General features: G+C 39.6%; 1 protein-coding gene across 3 annotated transcripts in view; it reads right to left on the minus strand.

The window, feature by feature from the left end:
• Window positions 1–23,742, minus strand: part of LOC106992658 (uncharacterized) — a 377,390-nt gene that overhangs the window by 317,288 nt on the left and 36,360 nt on the right. For all 3 annotated transcript variants that reach the window (XR_013402075.1, XR_013402074.1, XM_077957302.1), the window contains exon 3: window positions 12,054–12,118. Coding sequence is in view for 1 of the 3 variants with exons in the window: in XM_077957302.1 (XP_077813428.1) it covers window positions 12,054–12,118 (65 nt within the window). In the remaining 2 variants the exon portion in view is untranslated. The remainder of the gene's footprint in view (window positions 1–12,053; window positions 12,119–23,742) is intronic.

Genomic DNA, 23,742 nt, shown 5'->3' on the forward strand with positions numbered 1-23,742 from the left:
CACTTGACTTAGACTGAAACTTACACTCCATCAGCCCTCCTGGATCTCAAACCTTCAAACTCAGAATATAACTATCACCTGCAATTTGTTGACTGCAGATCCTAGAACTTCTCAGCCTCCAAAACCATGTGAGCCAATTCCTTATAGTAAATCTATATATCTATATCTATCAATATACATAAATCCTACTGATTTTGTTTCTCTGGAGAACCCAGATTAATACAGAAGGTTAAAAATGTGTCATAGAATTAACAAGGAATAAAAGCATTTCAGGCAGAGCAAAAAACAACATGGACAGAAGAACAGCTTAGAAGAACCCAAGCAGGTTCAGAGAACTGAAGTAGATTTGTTTTGACAGGACCCATAGCAGGTGTAGTTATATGAAAGAAGAATCTGGAAATGTGGGCAGGAACCTGACAGTAAGACTCCTGATTTTACACTGTGAAGGAAATGAAAGGCTAGAGAATTTAAAACAGAAGTATACAGCATTTTCTGATACTACTTTAGGAACCTCAAGAAAGATGCTGTGTAAGAGCAAGCAAAAGGATTTTCTGCTAAATATTGTTAAACATCACCTGTCTTGAGCTCTAGGACATTTAACAAGGAAAGATGATGCATTCAGTCAAAAGTGCATGAGCCTGAAGTCAAGCAGGTTTGAGTTTAATGGTACCTGGCAAGTTTGTTATGAGAATCAAAGGGTTTGTATGTAGAGCTTTTAGCACAATGTATGACAAAAAGCATGTGCTCAAGGAAAAAAAAAAATAGTTCCTTTCTTCTCTGAGCAACAAAATAAATAGCATGAATTTATCTCAGAACCAGAGGGGAAAAAAAAACTGAATTAGTGGAAACTCTGACTTTTGGACACTGCTTGATATTGCTAACACTGTTTGTGAATAATTATGCCCTGTAAAAGGAATAACCAAAAAACTTTTAATGTGTAGCCAAGATATGCAGACTCAGTAACCCCAGCCCAAGTGCTTACTGGTGTATACCAATTGGGTGTCAAAAATGTGCAACAGACTATCTAAAGGAGGGTAATAATACTAAGCCCCAACATTAGTATTGAGAAACACTGACAATTCATAATAGTCATAGTAAAACATAGCAAGGAAATACTTTCACATTGAAATTATTTAACTCTACATTAACCGGCTGCCTAAATATATTTCTTATGTTCTATTCACTCTTTAATGAAATGTGTGTCTTTTAATAAGCTTGCATTTCATAATTAGATACATAATATTCATGCCTTGTGATTTCCCCCACAGAGAATTTCCAATGTATTAATTACAATTTTTTAAAAACCCAATTTATTCTGTGTGTTTAGTTTCTAAACATATTTTTAAAAATTTATTTAAGGCATGAACAAAATTCCATACAGTGAAAATCTGTAGGAGAAGATAAACTTTATTTGATAATTCATGACCCAAATGAATAAAGGGTGTTTAAAAAAAAAAAGAAAGAAATGCTAACTAAAACTTTTAAAATGAATAGCGTCTTTTTGTATAAATCACTTTTGTGTTACTATTATGCCACATTCTTATTTACTTTTACTCTGCTTACAAAATATTAGATAATATAGTTTCTTTAAAAACTTCCAATCCCAGGAGCAGTGGAGCCCTGGTTCTCAACCTTGGCTGCACATTTGGAATCATTAGGGGACCTTTTTAAAAATACTCATTACCTAGGTTTCACCTCAGATCCATTGTTAAAAAAAAAAAAAATTGAGAGTGGAACCTAAGCACAAAAATTTAAAAATCTCCAGAGATTATAGGGAAATGTACAGCTTGCATCAATCCCTATTCACACTGCCACTATACCATTCAGGCCTTCAGTATCACATACCTGACTCTTTCAAGAGCCACCTAACAAGTCTTCTCACCATCCTACTTCACCATTGTCAGATTAAAAGTACCCTTAAAATGTACTTATCAAACCTAACATGCTTACTGAGGGTCTTGTTCAGATTTTAAGATGAAGGCTCTAATTAAGCTGATCTTGAGTGGAGGCTGACAGTCTACATTTCTTTCAAGTTCCCAGGTGATGTTTATGCTGCCAAGCCACAAACAACAAACCGTACTGATTTATGTTTTCCAGTCATAAAGAAAACTACTGGTACCACTTCCTAATTCTAGATACTTTTTCAGCTTTTTTTCTTTCTTTTTTTTTATTTGACTTGGCATTTTACATTTAAAAAGTAGAATTTTTATCTTGCTTTTTAGTGAATATCCATGTTAGTTAATACGTTTAGGTAAAGACATAACATCCTTGAAGGCTTTAAGCCCTTTGACAGCTCATAGGACAAGTTAGATGTATAGTAAAGAAATCTGTTTCCATATGGACAGACACAGTAAGATTCAGTATTTTGACCCCTAGTAAGTTTATAGTCATATAACTAAATATATGCAAAGTGTTGGCAAATACCACTAAAATATTTATTTAAAACTACCATTTATGGTGGGTATGGAAAAAAAGGAGCTATTATAGAAATAGAATTGCAAGATTAGAAAAACACATTCTAGTTGACTTAATCTGAATTCTATAATTTTCTAAGCCATCTATAATTTAAATTTTTAAAAGAATTTCTCATAATAGTCTAGAAATTAGCCATGCTATCTAATAATACATTACCAGTATTGTGTACTTATTTTAAACATATAGACTATATTTAACATAGACTATGCTAACTATGGTTAACAATACCGTACAGTACCCTTAAAATGTATTAGGGGGATAGGTCTTCTGTTTTGTGATTTTTACTGCAATAACTAAGTAGTAAATAAATAATATGTGCCTGTAATCCCAGCACTTCGGGAGGCCGAGACGGGCGGATCACGAGGTCAGGAGATCGAGACCATCCTAGCTAACACGGTGAAACCCCGTCTCTACTAAAAAAATACAAAAAACTAGCCGGGCGAGGTGGCGGGCGCCTGTAGTCCCAGCTACTCGGGAGGCTGAGGCAGGAGAATGGCGTGAACCCAGGAGGCGGAGCTTGCAGTGAGCTGAGATCCGGCCACTGCACTCCAGCCTGGGCAACAGAGCGAGACTCCGTCTCAAAAAATAATAATAATAAATAAAAAATTAAAAAAATAAATATGTGTGTGTATATATCTATATATATATATACACACACACATGCTTGCATGACTGAAACTTTATACCCATTGAGCAACATATTAGGGTTCTCCAGAGAAACAGAATCAACAGTACACACACACACACACACACACACACACACACACACACACACACAGCTCAATGTATTAGTCAGTTTTGGAGAAATATAGATCATGTTGTGTTCCATTTAAAACCTATTTATTGATGTAGAACATGGAATGTGTCAAAAGTGTTTAATTGCTCCCACTCCCTCCTTTGTATTTTATGTATCATTATTGTGAAGAAGGGGTGGCACAAAAAAGGAGGAGGAGGAGAAGAACTTTGGGTATATTACAAAGTCAATGTGTATGTGTATACGTGTGTACTATTGGTTCTGTTTGGAGAACCCTAATATGTTGCTCAATGGGTATAAAGTTCCAGTCACGCAAGATGAAACAGTTCTAGAGATCTGCTGTAAAAATTGTGCTTATGGTTAAGAATACTGTACAGTACCCTTAAAATGTATTCAGGGGATAGGTCTCGTGTTTTGTGATTTTTACCACAATAATTAAAAGTAGGAGTCTTTACCCATAGGCAAAGCCCATAGATGAGGCCAATATATTTGAACAATGGCAGAGTCACTGAAATAAGCATAAAAACCCCTAAAATAATATCCTTTTAAAAGACAACACTTACTTAAATATAGAAGTTCCAATGTTTCTAGATTATCCTATTACGGTCATGCATTGCTAAATGATAGGGATATGTTCTGAGAAATTAATTATTGGATGATTTCATATTTGTGTGAACATCGTAGAGTGTACTTACACAAACATAGATGGTATAGCCTACTACACACCACACACCTAGGCTATATGGCATACACAATTTTTCCCAGGCTACAAACCTGTACAGCATGTTATTATGTGGCATATGACTATACTTTGCTGGTATTTAAGTTGTACTTTACTATTTGTAGGTTTCATCACTAGAAACTAAGGAGCCTACATGGACTCTAAAAAGTTTTAAGACTGGATTTTTAAAATGGGTATCAACTACTAAACTGCAGAAAGTGTTGTTGTAAGCAGGCAGCTGCCATTCTCTATTTTAGGTAACAGTGCCAGATCCAGTGTAAATATCATGAGAGTTGCAGTTGTAATATTTAGAATTATCACCAAAGTCACAAATACATCATAAGCTGTTACACCTGGGAAACTCTGAAAGTGTAACCTGAGAGTCTTTCCAGCTTGAAATGAATTACATGAAATGAAATAAATTACCAATATATCCCCAGTCTAAGGTTAGAAAACTCATGAATTACTACACCAGAAGAACCCTCAAGCCCTAGATATTATTGTAAACATCATCTATTTTGATATTATGCATAGAACTATTTATAATATCAAAATAATATGATATTTGGAATTTCCCCTCGTAATTCCAGTATTCATAGTAGTTATAATTTGCTTCTCAAACTACCCTTGAGTAAAAACACACATTAACATGATCATAATGAAGTCACTGGAGGACTACGGTTGCTTAGGAACATTAAAAAATCTAGCATAGATTGAGAATTTATTATCATATGAGCCATTGAAATTAGCAATTGGGTGCCTTTCCTTTGATTAGATGTTATATATCAGTCTGGCACCTCTAATACTTCCCAGTTACACTGATAAATGAAATCAATTTTATATTACATTATTCAGTATCTGCTGCTTTGCTGCTTATTTTGGAAATACAATTGTGCCCTTATAAACCTGAAAATACAAACTATGGAAATGTAAAGACAACATACCAAGTGATTGGTTTTCTGTTGTAAATATTTTTACCATATTCTAAGCTTTGCTAATTTTTGTATTGTTTTTATTTCTGTATTTCAAATGTTTTCAATTTGAAATAATTACAGAATCACAAAGAGTTGCCAAAGTAGTACAGAGAGGTCTCTTGTACCTATCATCCAGATTTCTCTGATGGCAACATCTTACATTACCCCAGTGCATTTTCAGAACCAGGAAATTGATGGTCCAATACAGTGAACTGGACTACAGATCTTACTCAAGTATCACTAGTTTTTGCATGCATTCATTTTTTTGTTTTTATCTACAATTCTAAGACATTTTATTAAATGTGTTTATTTGTCCAAATGGCCATGTGCTTCCAGTTCTCTTTGTCACATTTCCTCCTTATCAGGGAAAACAAGGAATTGATATATTTTTCAAAGGCTATTGATGCAAGAGCCCATACTCAAAGAAAAATAGCTTGGTGATTTCTGATCACTAACATGATATGTCTGAGCAATTTACATTTACAGTTGTAGAAATAAATGGCTTGCATTTCAGATTTTCATGAAAAAGATAAACCTGCTTACTCGGAATTTTATTATGTGTAGCATTAGTTTGAAATGCAACATCTTAATGTGAAAAATAAAAAAAAACTATTTCAACTATTTGTTTTGTCAGCTAACCTTCACAGTTGTGTACCACATCATTTTTCTCAGATTAGCTCAATGTATTAGTCAGTTTTAGAGAAATATAGATCATCTTGTGTTCCATTTAAAACCTATTTATTGATGTAGAACATGGAATGTGTCAAAAGTATCTAATTGTTCCCACTCCCTATTTTGTATTTTATGTATCATTATGATAAAGGGGTGGTAGAAAAAAGAAGGAGGAAAAGAAGAACTGTTGGGTATATTACAAATTCAAATTCAAAAAACAAAGAGAAAATAATGTTTCCTATTTGATTTCAAACACAAGATTAATTATTAGAATAAGATAAAGAATAATGTGACATATTGCTTGGAAATTTAAGAGGGCAAATCAAATATAACTCCAGATGTAAGCCTAAAAATGACTTTCTCATATTATACCTTAAAACTTTTATAATAATCCAGAGAATATATCATATTATTATGACATAAAGTGACTCATTCTTATCTCAGGAGGGTATAATGTCATAAACAATTTATTTGCTCAGTGTATTAGTTCGTTTTCATACTGCTAATAAAGACATATCCGAGACTGGGTAATTTAGAAAGGGAAGAGGCTTAATTGACTCACAGTTCAGCATGGCTGGGACACCTCAGGAAACTTACAAATCATGGCAGAAGGAGAAGCAAACATACCCTTCTTCAAATGGTGGCAGGAAGGAGAAGTGCTGAGCAAAAGGGGGAAAAGCCCCTTATAAAACCATCGTATTTCTTGAGAACTCACTCACTATCACAAGAAAAGCATGAGGGTAACTACCCCCATGATTAACTTACCTCCCACTAGGTCCCTCCCATGATATGTGGGGATTATAGGAACTACCAATTCAAGATGAGATTTGAGTGTGGACACAGCCAAACCAGATCAATGTCCTAAGACTGGATGAAATGACCTGGTGAATAAGTAACTAGAGAAAGAATGAGGGACAATAGAGATGTTAAAACGAAATAGCCAGGTGCGGTGGCTCACGCCTATAATCCCAACACTTTGGGAGGCCAAATCAGGCAGATCACTTGAGGCCAGGAGTTCAGGACCAGCCTGGCCAACATGGCAAAACTCCTTCTCTACTAAAATACAAAAATTAACTGGGTGTGATGTCACATGCCTGTAATCCCAGCTACTCAGGAGGCTGAGGCATGAGAATCACTTGAACCTGGGAGGCAGAGTTTAAGGGAAATGGCTGTGCTTTAGTTAGGAGTAGGATGAGGCAGCCTTCTGGTGCAGCATGACTCAGCGGGTTTGGAGCACAGGCACACAACCCTGCACATTACGTAACCACACCACGTGAGGCACATAGACAATCACCTACGTGAGCTCGTGCTTGGCTCAGAGCCACTATTGTCTGTAAAAGGTATAACTACCCTGCTGATGCTGTACATACACCTTGCTCACACCCAGAGAAAGAGTAAAGCCATGTTGAAACTATCTACAATTCCTCGAATGTTCTTCCAGCTACCCACCACTTGCCTACCAACTTCACTCAGACTTCAGTTAGAACCTGACAATTGGCATCACAAGCAGGATCCTGAGGTGAGTGAGCCTTCAGTCCCTGCTGCCTCTGGGTGGGTCAAGTGGCTGCAACATGAGCTGTGGTACCCAGTGGCAGCTGTGCTGCTCAGATGGGCTCTGATAGAAACCTGGGCAGTGGTAGATGGGTCCCTCATGAGCATGGAAAAGGCACTGAAGCAGCCAGAAGTGCACAGCACCAAGAAGGAGCGAGCTTTTGCCGGCAGAGTTAGATGGGCATTTTTTACTGTGCTACAAGAAGTATACACCAAGTCCCCGAGGGATGCAGCACAGGTAAGGGCCCTCCAGGTGCAGACATGGAGCCTGGAGGCCTGGCTACACAGCTCAGAAAAAGAGTTAAAAGCTTCCATGAATGGGGACTTCCAGATGCAGGCAGGGCACCTGGAGACCTGGCTACAGAGCTTGGAAAAGGAATTTGAGGCTGCTGTGAATGCAAGCCTGAGTCCCTGGTCTCAGCCAGAGATTCCCACTCCGATACGGAGGAGGAAGAACCCCCATTACGAGTTCACCCAGTGGTCTGTCAGAAGTTAGATCATGAACAGCCATTGGGGCCCCAAGAGCAGGCTCAGGGACCCAACACTGTAATGAAACATACTTCATACACTGCCTTTACCCCAACTGAGTTGTGGGAATTAGGAAAGCAGTGCCTCCAGGGTCTAGGGGAACCTCTGCCTGCATGGATGCTTTGTTTATGGGCAAAGAGAGCAGATAGTATCTTCTGTTCCACCTCTGAGATGGAAAAGCTAACCTCGATTACGATTCACCCGTCCCTCTATCAGCAGTTGCAGGTGAGCAGGAGGTTGGCGCAAGGGCAAGATGACCACACCCTGATTGAGTGACTATGGGAAGCCATACAAACTGTGGAATGACACTGGTAAAATACCCAAAATCGTGACTAAATGGCAGTCATATGCCGATTTTGTGCAAGTCACTGGGGAGATGGGTATGTAGCAGGCTATGTTTGACCTGAATACCCATGGGCCAGATGATGAACATTTTGCCTCCCACATGAGGGATCTCGTGTTGGGTTCCATTCCCCCGAGTGCCTTTTGCTCCCTAGCTGCTGTCCTCACCCCATATGTAGGGTGTTGAATACATGAAGTGACCACTGCTATGGAAGCTCTCAGGGAAGCAGAAGGCCATCGGTGGGACCGAGGGATCTGTGCAGTAAAGAAGGGGAAGATGTCCTGCTGTGGGGCCCCCCCATCCCATGGGAGAAAAGGGAGTCCCAATGAATGGCATGCTCACAGATGTAGATAGATGTGATTCTGGCCAGAGTCGACCAAGAGAAAATCAATAAGCAGCCCAATGAAGTACTCTTAACTTTGTGGAGACAATTGTCCCTGCAGCACCAATTGCAGAAAATGCCCAAGGGGAAGGACATTTCTGTGTGACCCAGTCCCGCCTGGGAGCTTCAGCTCAAAGACTACTTCCTGCAGCCAACCAGAAATGTAGAGCCTTTCCTGTTTGATTATGGAACTGGCCAAGGTGCCCGGCGTGGGAGGACACCAGATGACTAGAGGCCACATGTGGAATTAGCAATCCACTGGTTCCCCAGCAATGTACAGTGGGTGCTGTTGCTGGTGGATACTGGCGCAGATCGCAGGCTTGTTTATGAGAAACCAGATAAATTTCTGGGCAAACCTGCTTACATTGACGGTTATGGAGACTGGTTAGTAACAGTGAAACCTGTATCTCTGCACCTTGGTATCTGCCATTTGGCTCCCCATTTAAATACTGTGTATGTCTATCTCATACCAGAATACATTCTGGGGATGGACCATTTAGATGGCCTAGTGTTACAAACCATGACTGGGGAATTCAGACTCTGAGCGTGTGTGATGAAGTTGGTACTGTGTGGACATACACATCGCCAGCCTCAGGTCTTGCCACAAACCCAACGAGTTACATCCACCCAACAGTATCATTTGCCAGATGGGCATACAGAGATAACTGAGACAATTAAAAAGCTGGAGAAGGTGCAGATAGTGTGAGGAACCCACGGCCCCTATGATTCTCCAGTGTTGCCAGCTAGAAAGACTGACGGAACTTGGCAGATGACGGCAGACTATCGGGAACTGAATAAAATAACACCCCCTTTGCATGCAACTGTACCATCAATCATGGATTTGATGAACCATATGAGAATGGAACTGGGACCATACCACTATGTAGTGGACTTGTGGACTTGGCCAATGCATTTTTCTGCATTGACATTGCTTCAGAGAGCCAGGAACAGTTCACCGTCACATGGGACAGGCAACAATGGACTTTCACAATGTTGTTACGGGGCTCTGTGCATAGCCCCACCATATGTCATGGTCTCATTGTCACAGATTTAGCCACCTGGCAATGTCCAGAAGGGGCCTGCCTATTCTAATATATTGATGATACTATGTTAATCTCTGATTATCTTGCATCCCTTTTGCAGCAACATTTGGTAGCATGTGGTTGGACTGTTAATGAATCCAAGGTCCAAGGACCTGGATTATCTGCCAAATTTTTGGAAGTTATCCGGTCAGGTAAGACAAAGGCCATCTGAGAGGCTATCATTTATAAGGTTCAGACATATCTCCGGCCCTCTATGGTGAAGCAGCTGCAAACTTTTGTGGGCCTCCTGGGATACTGGTGGACATTTGTGCCCCATTTAGCTCATATGATAAAAACCATTGCATCTGTTAACAAAGAAGGGCTCTACCTGGGATTGGGATGATGTGGCTGAGACCACCTTCCTAGCAGCCCAGTGGGCTATTCAGCAGGCACAAATCCTATGGGTAGTTGACCAGGGGTGCCCGTTTGAGCCGGATGTGCATGTGACCACAGATGGTTTTGGTTGAGGCCTGTGGCAGCACACAGAGTGGCTGAGAATGCAACTAGGCTTTTGGTCCCAACTATGGAAGGAAGCCAAGCTCTAGTTTTCCTTGACAGAGAAACAGCTAGCAGCTGTATATGCCGCCCTTCAGGCTTATGAGAGTGTGACAGGATGGGCTGCAGTTGTCATGTGGATGACTTACCTGGTAGCGGGATGGGTGCATTCATGGGTAACGACCCCCTGGACTGGGATGGCATAGACATCCACTTTGGTGAAGTGGGCGCCTACTTGGAGCAGTGGAGGACAAGTCCCTTAGCAGCAGAGTTGCAACAGATTTTGGGACCTGTAGTCCTAATGCAAGATAAGGCCATGGGACCTGAGCAGCACCTAGACTCTGAGCCTTCACCATTTAAGGAAGGGCGTCCCCCCTTCCTAATAGGGCATGGTACACTAATGGGTCTAGCCAAGGTGCTACTGTTGCTTGGAGTTGCAGTCCAACCAAGTATTGACATCATATGCTTTGAAACCAGGTATGGACAAAGTAGCCAATGAGCTGAACTTAGAGCAGTATGGATGGTGATCACCAAGGGGGTGACACCTATGGTAATCTGTACCAATAGCTGGGTGGTCTGTCAAGGCTTAACCTTGTTGTTAACTACCTGGAAAATACAGAAGTGACTAGTCGGCCACCAACACATCTAGGGCCAAGCCATGTGGCAAGACCTCTGGGAAATGGGTCATCAGAAAGATATAACTATTTATCATGTGTCAGGCCATATGCCTTTGGCCACCCCCAGCAATGATGAGGCAAATGCCTCAGCCAAGGTACGATGGTTAGAGTCAGTACCTACATGAGATGTGGCCTTGTGGCTACACCGGAAACTTGGACATGCCGAGGGTAAATTGATGCAACAGGTCAATAAACGTTGGGGTCTGTCCCTGCCCACACAATATATTTGGGAGGCTTGTCAGAAATGCCCAGCTCAGGCATACCCTAAATGGAGGCAGATGCTCAGTGTTACACAACAAGTGATGATAGGGAAAGTGCCCTTGACTAGATGGCAAGTATATTACATAGGGCCTCTGCCAAAGTCACAAGGGTATACTCATGACTAACAGCTATGGTCACAGCCACAGGCCTGTTGTTCACCTACCCTTGCAGGGCGGCTGACCAACAGAGCACCATCCAGGCCCTGCAACATTTATGTGCTATGTATGTTTGCCCTCTCGTCGTTGAGAGTGATAGGGGAACACATTTCACTGGACAACAGGTTCAACAATGGGCACAACAAACAGACATAAAGTGAGGATTCCATGTGCCATACAACCTGCAAGCTGTGGGTATGACTGAGTGATATAACGAGCTCTTGAAGAATGAGTTGTGCTTGCAAGTCACAACCCTATCTTTGTGGGGCTGGAGTTCCAGACTGGACCCGGTGCTCCAAACCTTGAATGAATGGGCATGGAAAGGCGGCCTGGCCCTGCCCCCATTCAGTTGCAGGTAGGTACCAAGGATGACCTCCTCCGACCAGGTATAGGGACAAATGGTAACCTGTTGTTGACCGTCCCAGTGCCCTGAAGGCAGGAGAACAGAAAACCTGGCTGTGGCCATGGACCCTCCAACCACCCCCTACCCCCGCAGCCAATGCCGGTGGTTGGCCACTGTAGCTCCCTGGAGGAGGACTTACAATATGACTTGCATGTCACTCCTTGGGTGTTCAAAACAAGCCCCACACAGTTGACTGTTCATAGTGGAACGGCCAGGGAAGGAACCCTCCTCCAGGGAATATATGTACTGTCTGTGTGGCATATTATGAGCTCTCCTGTGACTTTGACCCAGATACAGGACTCAAAGGAACCATGGTGAGCTGAGAAGGTGTGGTACCATCGCCCAGGGCAAAAGCCCTGGGTGGTTGCATTGTTATTCAGGGATGAAAGATTAGCCTCTATTTTGCCTGAGAGATGTGATTCACCTCTGTTAGTATCTGTGCCTGCGCTGTGATCTTGACCATAAGTTAACATGCTCCAACTGCATTATGGACTGCGCCCACACCTACAGTGAGGTGACCAATGTTTCCAACAGATGGATCTGCACTGTCCTTCCAGCAGCAGCTTCTATGATGACTTACCTTGGCACATACAATCACAGTCTGCAGATAACACGGCTGGAGACTTGGGGTCCGATGGCCGACACCTGGAACACAACGCAGCAAGGTTTGAACAAAGGATGCCGCAAAACCCATGGTGCACCTGCCCTCCCTTGCTGGCCCATAGTGTTTATGATGGGTGAGGCTGGCTAGTGGAGGAACATGTAGTACCCCTGGCCCAGGCACCATAGTGCATACAGCAACATTGGGTAATACCACCGTGGGATGGGTACCCATCACAGCCTGTGAAAACATAACACGTATCACCACACGGAAGGTGTGGTAGAACAAGCAGCCCCACTAAGGTCGGCTCCAATGGACTTTATGCCCCCTAGGGGTTTATGGGTCTGTGGGGACACAAGGTGGCCTTACCTATCAGCTGACTGGACTAGACGTTGTATCTGGGGGTGTCCTTATGTACCTGCCACTGTTCTCCCCATATTGTCCAGACACCCACATAACCAGGAAGCACTGCACTCTTGGTTTTTGCAAGTTCAACGAGCACCCTGGTGGTTCTACTCCTTGGCAATGACTATCTCTGGAGTGGGTGTCATAAGCAAAAGTTACTGCTCTTGCAGAGCACACCACTCAGGCTCTGAATTACACCCAAGTGGCCCTCCTCCTGTTAACACTTTACTGGCCAGATCAGAAAGGTGGTGTTGCAAAACCAAATGGCCTTAGACATAATAACTACTGCCCAAGGAGGCCCCTGTTCCCTTTTAGGAACACAATGTTGTACCTTTATCGCTGACAATTGGCAAACATAATAGCAGTCCTGCAACAGTTCTCACAAGAGATTAATGGAGTCAAGAGCCTTACTGATGACCCTCTGCAGAGATGGTAGGCACCCTTAGGCTCTGGCCTACAATGGACCCTAATAGTCATAAGTAGCATATCTGGTTTCCTAGCAGTGAGCTGTTGCTCTCTGTATTGTTGTTGTGGGTTATGGATTCAGGGCTCTGCCTTATGGGCACGTGTCCCTGCCCAGAGGATGCCCTCAGCCTAGGGGGTGGAGTGTAAGGGAAATGGCTGCTTTTTAGTCAGGAGTAGACCGAGGCAGCCTTCTGGCGCAGCATGACTCAGCAGGTTTGGAGTACAGGTGCACAACCCCACACATTATGTAACCATGCCACGTGAGGTGCATTAGGTGATCACCCACATGAGCTCATGCTTGGCTCGGAACCACTATTGTCTGTAAAAGGTATAACTATGCTGCTGATGCTGTACATACAGCTTGCTCACACCCAGAGAAAGAGTAAAGCCATGTCAAAACTGTCTACTATTCCTCAAGTGGTTTTCCAGCTACCTGCCATTCACCCTGCCAACTCCCCTCAGACATCAGTTAGAACCTGACACAGAGGTTGCAGTGAGCCAAGATCATATCATTGTACTCCAGTCTGGGTGACAGAGTGGTGGTGTATTTACCAGTACTTGTCTATGGCTAATCAGTTAAATCAGCTCATTCATTCATGCAAATCAGCCTGAGGGTGTGAGCAATAACCTTCTATGAATAATTGATAGTCTCTTTTACATGGCTACAAACTATATCCCATGTAAGAGAGATGCCCTTTCCAAGTGCAAACCATAGTTCTCATTAGGTAATCCTATAAAAGAAGTAAATGGGTCAGTGAGAATCTATCACTATCAATCTCCATATGCCTCCATGTTTGAATAATGAGAGCCTATTCTCTATATGCTCAGCTGTGTCCACTCCCTGAATCACAGAAAGTCTTGTTTAATCAATTGTGTGTAGGAGTTTCTTCTCCAATAGCAAATTGGATTTAGAAATAGGTGTATGGTTCCTCTCCATACTCAGACTGATGTACAGGAGATGTGGGGGAAATGCAGAGTAGAGAGCATGAAGAGATATGGAAACATAGATTTCAATCCCGAGTATTAAAGTAAGCATTAAGTAGCAACCTCACTATCTACTCCTCAGCCCAGGTGAATCTCCATGCCTGAAAACTGAGCCCAGATCCCTCCAGCCAGGTAACAGAGGATATGCACCTTCTTATCTAGTTCCTTCTACCCTCTTTTCCAGCCCCCCAATCCACACCATGGAAGATTCAAAAAATGAAACATTCATTCTACACCTAGTTTCAATACTGAATATCAAACCTGACCTACCTCAATCAAAAATTGTCTTACCCCATTCCCCAACCCATCGCTCTGCCTCTGATCATTTCAGTTTCTGGCTCCTTCCAAAGGGTACTAGCCTATACACTCTGGTTTTACATTTCTTCCTCATAGCCACCCACTTCTACTGTTCCATCTCTATTTTTCTATTCCTTTCTCACTACACTAAACTCACTTCCTTTTTCCCATGCCCATCTTGTTGCTACAACAATCATTTATATTGGAAATAAATAGGTCGAGGTCCGTTAGTATTAGTTTTGTGCCTACCCTTCCCTCAAGCCTTATAACCTTCTATTCACTATCTTTTCTTTTGCCATACTGAATAACTTGTGAGTTGCTAAATTTGTCATGTTGTTTTTCAGTCTTTTGACTCTTTAAAAAGCTATGCTTTCTTCCTATTATGACATTCTCTGCTTCTTCATACTTCTAAAAAAGAAAACCTCAAGTCTCAACTCTCCTGGGAATTCATATTTAAATATCCAGACTGGTGGTTCTCAAACTTGGTCTCACATCGCAATCACTTAGAAAGTTTTAAAAATAATATTGGGTCCTGAGTCCCATCCTCTGAGATTCAGATTTAACTGGTGTTGGGTGGCGCCTGGAGACAGAGATTTTAGCACCTCCCCAGTGATTATAATGTGCGAACAAGATTGAGAACCACCACTGCCCTAAGTGATATGAATGCCCATCTTCTGTAACCTGTATCACTTTACTTGTCATTACCAGTACTTTTTTCCTTGCACATTGAGTTGTCTTGTAGCAGGATGAGCTGCAGACAAAACCCCTCAGACAACGGGTTAAAGAAGGAAGAGAATTTATTTGGACGGGAACATCGGCAGACTTGCATCTCAAGAACCGAGCTCCCTGAAGAAAGAGTTCTTGGTCCTTTTAAGGGCATACAACTCTAAGGGGTCCACGTGACAGGGTCATGATAGATTGAGCAAAGCAAGCATGGGGTATGTGACTAGATGGGGGTGGTGAGCAAGGCAAGTATTTCTCCATACCATTGTCTGTGATCTATAGATAGCACAAGTGGTTAGGGTAGGGGTTAATCTTTAACCTGCAGTCCTGGCCAGTGGCACCAATCAGTCTGTTATTTTTCAGTTTTTACTTCCTCCTTTTCTTTGGAGACAAGGCACAGTAGGAGAAATGGTCACCCTCCCCGGTCTATGCACCATATTTTATTAGGTTTTATTCCCCAGTGCCTGCATTAGAAAATAAAGGAATCAGGTGGATCACGAGGTCAGGAGATCGAGACCATCCTGGCTCACACGGTGAAACCCCGTCTCTACTAAAAAAATACAAAAAACTAGCGGGGCGAGGTGGCGGGCACCTGTAGTCCCAGCTGCTCGGGGGAGGCTGAGGCAGGAGAATGGAGTAAACCTGGGAGGCGGAGCTTGCAGTGAGCTGAGATCCGGCCACAGCACTCCAGCCTGGGTGACAGAGCAAGACTCCATCTCAAAAAATAAATAAATAAATAAATAAATAAATAAAGGAATCTTCAACACATGGCTTTTGATGAAATGAAGGAACAAAATTATTTCCTGTTTATACATGAATGTTGTTGCTGCTAAATGAGATAAATACTGAAGTATCTTGAAAAAAGTCACATAAATTGAGAAGAAAGGAAATAGTACAGTTAGAGATAGGCACAAGATGCCAGGCTGATGACGTGATGCTTAGAGCAAGGAAAAACTTGAAATGATACCTGAGCTATACACAAGGAATCAGCAGATCTTTTACAAAAGTAGCAAAATAAGATAACTGACAGCCACACTTTCTCCCTTGTGTCCTAAAAATGTCAACATAAATGAATATCTAGAATGGCTCCAGTACCTGCTGTTTCACAATGCTGATGATTTGGTAACATGTCAGCACTTTTCAACTTTACCTTCCCCATTTGATCTCAAATCACAAACTTTTTTTTTTTTAAAGTAGTGGAATGTCCTTTATATTAATGAAGCACCTGGACTCCTCTCATTTTATTATCCGCACTCCATTTTCTTAATCATTTGAAGGCAAACATGAGAAGATTAAAAAGGCAAAAAAAAAAAAAAAAAAAAACAAGTATAGTAAAATAAGCACGAGAATAAATCCTGATGAGCATTGAGAGACTGGATATAATACATAACATTATTTTATTGGGACACTGTCCAATTATGATATGTTTAACCTTGGGTAAAGAGTAAACATAAATTCAATGATCAGATTGTTAGGGAACTTACACCAGTTTTGCAAAAACAAACCAGGACAATCTGAATTTTAGGTTCATACTTAGGTGTTATTATAATAAAATTTAGTTGTCATTAACTGTATGATGGCAATTATAAGAAATCAAAGCATTTGTAGTACATATTATTTTCAAATTGAAGGAAAGGAAAAATTTGTAAGAAGAGCTGGCCCTACCATCAAAGGTACAATCCCCAAAGCTGTCAGTAAGAGTTCAGCAGAATTCTATGAGCTTTCAGAAGACCTGGAACTGAAACTGCTGATTTCTAAGATCCCTGTTTTATATGAGTATATGTATATTAGAAAATTGGCCATGTTGCAAATAATGCTATTTATGGTAAGGCTTTAGGAAGTATGCTATCATTCTGAAGCTAAAAAAGAGGGAGGATTATTTTTCTCTATTTAGGTCAAAGTTGATTTGTTTTGCTCTTTTCTGTTTTGATATAATCAGGTATTATTTTTGTTGTTGTTGCTGTTTCTTTGGGCTTTTGAAAATAGCAGATGAAGACAGGTATATGAATTTGTGTTACTATTGCTGACTCTCTAGCAGGCAATTTCCATTTAGGAAAAGGAAATTATCTTGCCAAAAATAAATCCTGAGGATGGAAGCTTATTCTGATGCTTGAAATCACAGACAACAAATATTTACAGGAACCAATAAGGTAATATAAAGAAGAAAAGCTGGCCACTAAGACAACAGGAAATACTGGGAGCTGAAGACAATTGCCAATCTCACGTCTCATATAAACGAATTCAGATTTATTATTAATATGATCATTATAATCTTGTTGGCCACCATGTGGATCCTACTTTAAATATTTTATATAAGATTCTTCCATAAAATAAATAATTCTTATAATAAAATTGTTCAAAATATCTCACACGATAAACTTTTCTTTAGTCCTAAGCAAACTACATCTATTGGCAAAATCAGTTCCACAGCTGAAATAACTGAGCACACAATTACACAAAATTTTTTTCTTGTTGCAACATGTTTTCTTAGATTTACCCATTATCTAATATACTTTTCAACTAGAAGGCAAGAATAAAGAAAATTTAGAAACAGAAATAAATATTTATCACATGCTAATATTCCTAGGCTGTATACTAAAATTATTTCATATATTAGCTCATTTAATCCTCACAATAAGATTATACAGTACATTTATTAATCCCAAGACACACAGAATTGAAAGTAAAGATATAAAGTGACTTACTTAAAAACCACACTAATAAATAACGAATTTAGGACTGAAAGTGTTTTTCTTATCGTTTTTGTGTCTTATCTCGTCTCTTTCTACAACATCATTTTAAAAAGCTATCCTTAATAAAGTGCTGCAATTTTCATGATGACTTTCACATTGTTTGAAAAAGGTACATACAAATATTCTAAACTTTATTGCCCAAAATAGTCTTCACTGACATTATATTTGATAATTTCTGTGTAGAAACACTAACCAGTGAAATACTTTTATAATATATCAAAAAACTTCATTTTTCAACTGCATTGACAGAAAGCAAGCCAACTTTAATTAAAAATGTGAAATAATTTTACTGATGGAAAATCATAATGATGCTCTCTTGTGAAAAATAACTAAGAGCAACATTTGGCATCACAGATACTCTGTCATAAAAATTTTGCATTAAAACATTATTCTAGAAAAATGGGTATTTGTCAATCTCATCTAAATATCAAACATAGGAATAATCCTCAAATCAATTAAATGCTGCTGACTTAAAAAAATTATTGTAGCACATTGCCAACTCAGAATAAGATCCCAATGTCATTGCAATTATGCCTGAAAGCATCTGGACAATGTACATTTCAATGTGTTTAAAAGCCTACTAACATTTTTATTGCAGGATGGCGTGACCTCAATCATTCAGTTAGGCTTTTGAGCAACCATTAAGAGATGTCTCTAGAACATGTGATATGGTTTGGCTTTGTGTCCCCACCCAAATCTTCTCTTGAATTATAATGCCATAATCCCTAAGTGTTGTGCGAGGGACCTGGTGGGAGGGACCTGGTGGGACGTAACTGATTAATGGGGGCAGGTTTCCCCCAGTGCCGTTCTCGTGACAGTGAGTGAATTCTCACGGGATCTGAAGGTTTTATAAGGGGCTGTCCCCTTCAGTGGGTACTCATTCTCTCTCCTGCTACCCTGTGAAGCGGTGCCTTCCACCATGATTCTAAGTTTCCTGAGGCCTCTCCAGCCATGCAGAACTGTTAGTCAGTTAAAACTCTTTTCTTTATAAATTACCCAGTCTCAGGTATTTCTTCACAGCAGTGTGAAAATGGACTAATACAACATAGGTTCTATTTCACACTTGAAAATAAGTATTTTTAAAAATCTGTTTCATTATTTTCTCTGTGAGAATGACTGAGTGTCCAAGAGGTATTCCTAAATGAGAATTTAAGGGCATGGAAAGAGAAAGTACATACACACACACACACACACACACACACACACACACACATATACATACAACTGTTAAATGCAGGAGTGAAAACGATCTCCAAATAGCTTTAAATAGATAAAATATGCATGTTAGGAGAGCAAGAGTAAAGAGTGAGCACTGTATCACTTGTTTCCTGGATTTTAAATACCTAAAACACATAACAGGAGTGTTTAAAATACTTCAAGCACGTGCATAAACACATACACATTCTAAAAGCCTAGAATGGCACCTTCATCCTGTCCTTTGCCATAAGAAACTGACCTTTGCACCAATCTAGTTTCCTAGCCCAGAGATAGAAGGGAGAGATATCTCAGCAAAAGATCAAAGCAGCATGTATTTCCCCCCCATCTCGTTAATTGGATGTTACTTAAAATGAACCTCTCTTCCACTTCCTGTGTTCTCTAGGGTTAACAAGCTTTGTGACAATGACAGCAGCCAATCCCATTCTTCCTGCTGCCTGAAGTCCAGACAATAGCTAAATTCACTGCACCTTTCTCACTTGCTAGAAGTTACGGAGGCATTTATTATGCATTCATGAATAGACCAGTGCAATAAGAGCAGTTGCTATTGTGAGTAGCAATTCCTGCCTTTATGAAAGAACTATAAAACTGACTCACACAAAGAGACAGATTGGCATGTTCAGGATAAAGTTGTGGGAGCCAAGCCCCACGACTGCTCCCAATGAACCTCAGTCCTGGAATTCACACCCCTGTGTTTTTCCCTACCACACTGGGTAGAACTGAATTGTGATACCAATAGAATATTGCTGAAATCACAGAGTGTGATGTCTGAGGCCAGGTCACAAAAGCCTTCTTTCTCCTGCATTATTCACTTTAAGAGAAGCTGCTCCTCGTGCATTTGGGGGAAACTCCAATAGCCCTATGGAGAGGTCCTTGGAGCAAAGAACCTAAGCTTCTTGCCAATTTCCAGCACCAACTTTTCTGCTATATGATTGAGCCATCTTGAAAGAGAACCCTCTAGCTCCAGTCAAGCTGTTAAATGACTGCAGCTCCGCTGACATGTAACAGCAACCACATGAAGAAACTGAAGCCAGGACCAACCAGCTAAGCTGCTCCTGAATTCCTGCCTCATAGAAAGTGTGTGAGAACATAAAGATTTCTTGTCATTTTAAGCCACTAAATTTAGAGGTCATCATTTTTGCAGCAATAGGTAACTACTTTCAAATTGTATTTTAAATCTATCCTATGCCTTACCCATTTCCCCATCATTTCTTACTCCACTACCTTGCCTATACTATTAATCGTCCCTAATCTATCCTACCCCTAAAGTTATTAATGAAAGTATAAATCTGTTCCTGTTACTACTCTTTTAGAAATATCTCATGGTTGTCAGTAACTTTCAAGGTAAAATTCAAACATTTTTACATTATTGCAACCTGGGCACAATTTAGCTTTTCAGTTTCATCCTCCATGACTCCTTCAACATATTCTTTAAATTTGTTTATACCAAACGACTTCCCTTTTTCCAACCATGCCTTGCACTTCACATCTTTTACATTGCTCCCTCCATTCTTCACCTGAACCATCTTTGCCACATATCTCTCCTTAGAAAGATCATTTTTTAATATTAAGGGACAATTGTTACATCTTCTCTAGAATCTTCCCAGATACTTTCCCCAATATAATTAGTTGTTCACTCATTTGTCTTCCCTCAGTACACTAAATATAATGGTGGTAGAGTAAAAGCTTAATGCATTACATTGTGTTATGGTGATTGGATGTGTTTTTACCTCCTCTATCAGACTGTGACCTTCCTTAGGAAAAAGAATCCTGTTTTAGTCATCTTTCATTCCCAGAGTTTTGACATGCTAAATGAGACATAGTAGAAACTCAATCAATGTTTGTTAAGTAAATGAATAAACAAATAGGTGAAAGTTAGAATGTACTATCCTTCTCTTCTTTATTCATTTCCTCAACATTAAATTGAGGAAATTTAAAATTCATGAGGTCCTATTTAATTTGGCCACAAGGACCTATTTATTTTACTTTCAGATTGTCTCCTAAACCCATAATCTTCGCTCTCTCATATTTCCCATTCCCTTGCTGGAACCATTGGCTGTAAAGGAGCACAAAATTGTAAATGATCGCAATGAAAAAATGATTTTCAATATTGTTTAACTCTGTATGGGAGTTAGGTCAGAGAGGCAAAGGGTCAATGCCTTAACACTGACACATAGGTGGGTCCATAGTTAGCTGCCAAAACTAAAAAAAGAATAAAATAACCATTAGAATGTCAGAATAATATTTTTGTGGCCCACAGAAGTTCTGGACTATTCAGTAACTCAATAAGCAATTGTAGTTTATGTTTAGTTATTCTAACATATTTAAGTTTCTTTATTTCCCTATCTAAGTTGACAATATTATGATTTCTTTAGAAACTATCAAAAACCACCTTTTTGATCATACTTCAAGCCAAATCAATTGACTTGCCACACTTTAATAAACTTAACATTTGACAGTTCATCATAATTATTTGTGTGTTTTTGTAAATTTGTGTGTGTCTAAGACCTTTAAATACATTGTATATTGATAAAAATAAGGTCATAGGCTGGGCATGATGGCTCATAGGTATAATCCCAGCACTTCAGGAGGCTGAGGTAGGAGGATTGCTTGATGCCAGGAGTTCCAAACCTGCCTGGGCAACATAGCAAGACCTCATCTCTACAAAAATATTTTTAAATTAGCTGAGCATGGTGGCACACACTCGTAGTTCTAGCTACTTGGGAGGCTGGGAGGATCCCTTGTACCCAGGAGTTGGAGGCTGCAGTGAGCTGTGATCACGCCACTCCACTCCAGCCTGCGCAACAGAGCAAAACCCTGTCTCCATAAAAACTAAGAAAGAAACTAAAGTCATCAATACTTAAATAAAAGCAAATCCTTGCATACTCTACATACTTTTTTCTAGAAATTAGAAGATTTTAAATGATGCATAGGAAATATCTAATCTCATGGCTTTAAATAATGGAATTAAATTTCTGTCTCAAGTGAGAGATGTTTTCCCCATAATTACACAGTTAGTGTACACGCTGAAATCCAGCTGGCCCATCCACTACATACTGAAACTGTTGGACTCATTGAATAATGGACTGTTGCAATTGGTACTAAAGACACACAAACACAAAAAAAGAGCATTTATGTAAAGCAGATTTAAAACAGACTTTTCATCAAAATGCCACACTCATTTCTAAAGTTTTCCAAAAGAGTTAATTGTCTACCTTTAATTAATTAAGAAAATTAAAGAGAAATTGTTCGACTGACTTAACCTATCTAAGTAGTCAATAAACAAAAAATAAAATCTTGATCATGCAAAACAATATCCATTTATTCAACCAAAAATTTGCTTGATATTTTTAAACTTGTTTTAAATAGCATTTTCTGTTTACATAGTATTATATTATCATAGTTCCAATCTACATTTCTGAACTGTTGAAGAAAAATATAAGAAGAGTCATATTTCCTATGTAATATTCTCCTACATTTTGTATAGAATTCTAGGTGTTAAATTCTATGTATACTTTCTGCTTCCAACTATGACTGAACAACTGGCACTGGATTAACTATCCAGCTTGAAACAACTATAAAACTTTGCAAAATATATGAAGCATCAAAGTGAGATGTTTGACAACAGGTAGCAGAGAACTGTAACCTGTGACATTAGGGTAAGTCATGAGGTGAGTCCCACGATCACCTGTGGTTCAGTCTAGAGGCACCTTCCAAACCACTGCACAAAGATGTGAAGCCCCAGCAGAGCACAGCAGTTTCCTTTTTGTGCAAACTGACAAAGCACTTTGTAAAATCTATATGAAAATACAAAGAACTCAAAATAGCCAAAACTATCTTAAAAAATAAGAACAAAATTGGAGTATTCACATTACCTGATTTCAAAACTTATTCTAAAAGTTACAGTATCCAAGACACAATAATGTTGCATAAGGATAGGCTAATAGGTCAATGAAATAGAATTAAGAGTCCAGAAATAGACAACAATTATATAGTCACTTTTTACAAAGACACCAAAAGGAAAGTCATTTCAACAAAAGGTATTGGAACAACTGAACATCCAAATAAGGGGAGAAAACAACTTCAAATATGTCTCTCACAATAGTCAAAAATAATTTGAAAAAGACCATAGGTTTAAACACAAAAGCTATTATTGAGTTTTAGAAATTATTTAAATATTTTGATTAAATCCTTTATAAATCTATGTATGGTATATATTTTCTCAAGAGTGTAAATGCCTACTTATTTTCGTAATGGTGTTTCTTTGATGAGCATAAGTTTTCAACTTTTACGAAGTCTAACTTATCACTTTATCCTTTTATGGTTTGTGCTTTCTATGCCTTGTGTAAGAAATATTTGACCCCAGAATTGCAAAAATATTTTCCTATATTTTCATTACATTATAGAGGCTCAAAACAGATGGCTATGTATAATGACTTCTCTGGTATCTTCTTAAGAGGGTATTTTTGAAAATGAAGAGTTTATCAAAGGTTGCTGAGAATATTGACCTCCACGTCTAGACCAGACCACATACACAGGGGCACAAAAGATAGTTACAAGTATCAGTTTTCTGTTACTTTAAGTATTATGCTTTAAAGTTTAATCCGAAGGGGAAAATAAACTTTGTAGTATCTTGCTCAATTTCTTTATATACCATGAAATAGGCAATATAGAATATTCAAAATAAAAGTAAAAACAATCAAAAACAAAAAAATTTATTTGACTCACATGGCATTCTGTTGGCAAAGAAAATTGTGTTAAGGTTTATCAAATTTTCCCACCAATATCGTATTTTCAATCCAGTACCATGCTCAAGTTATGGTAGA

The sequence above is a fragment of the Macaca mulatta genome, chromosome 12 (genome assembly GCF_049350105.2).
Source record: "Macaca mulatta isolate MMU2019108-1 chromosome 12, T2T-MMU8v2.0, whole genome shotgun sequence".
NCBI lineage: Eukaryota > Metazoa > Chordata > Mammalia > Primates > Cercopithecidae > Macaca > Macaca mulatta.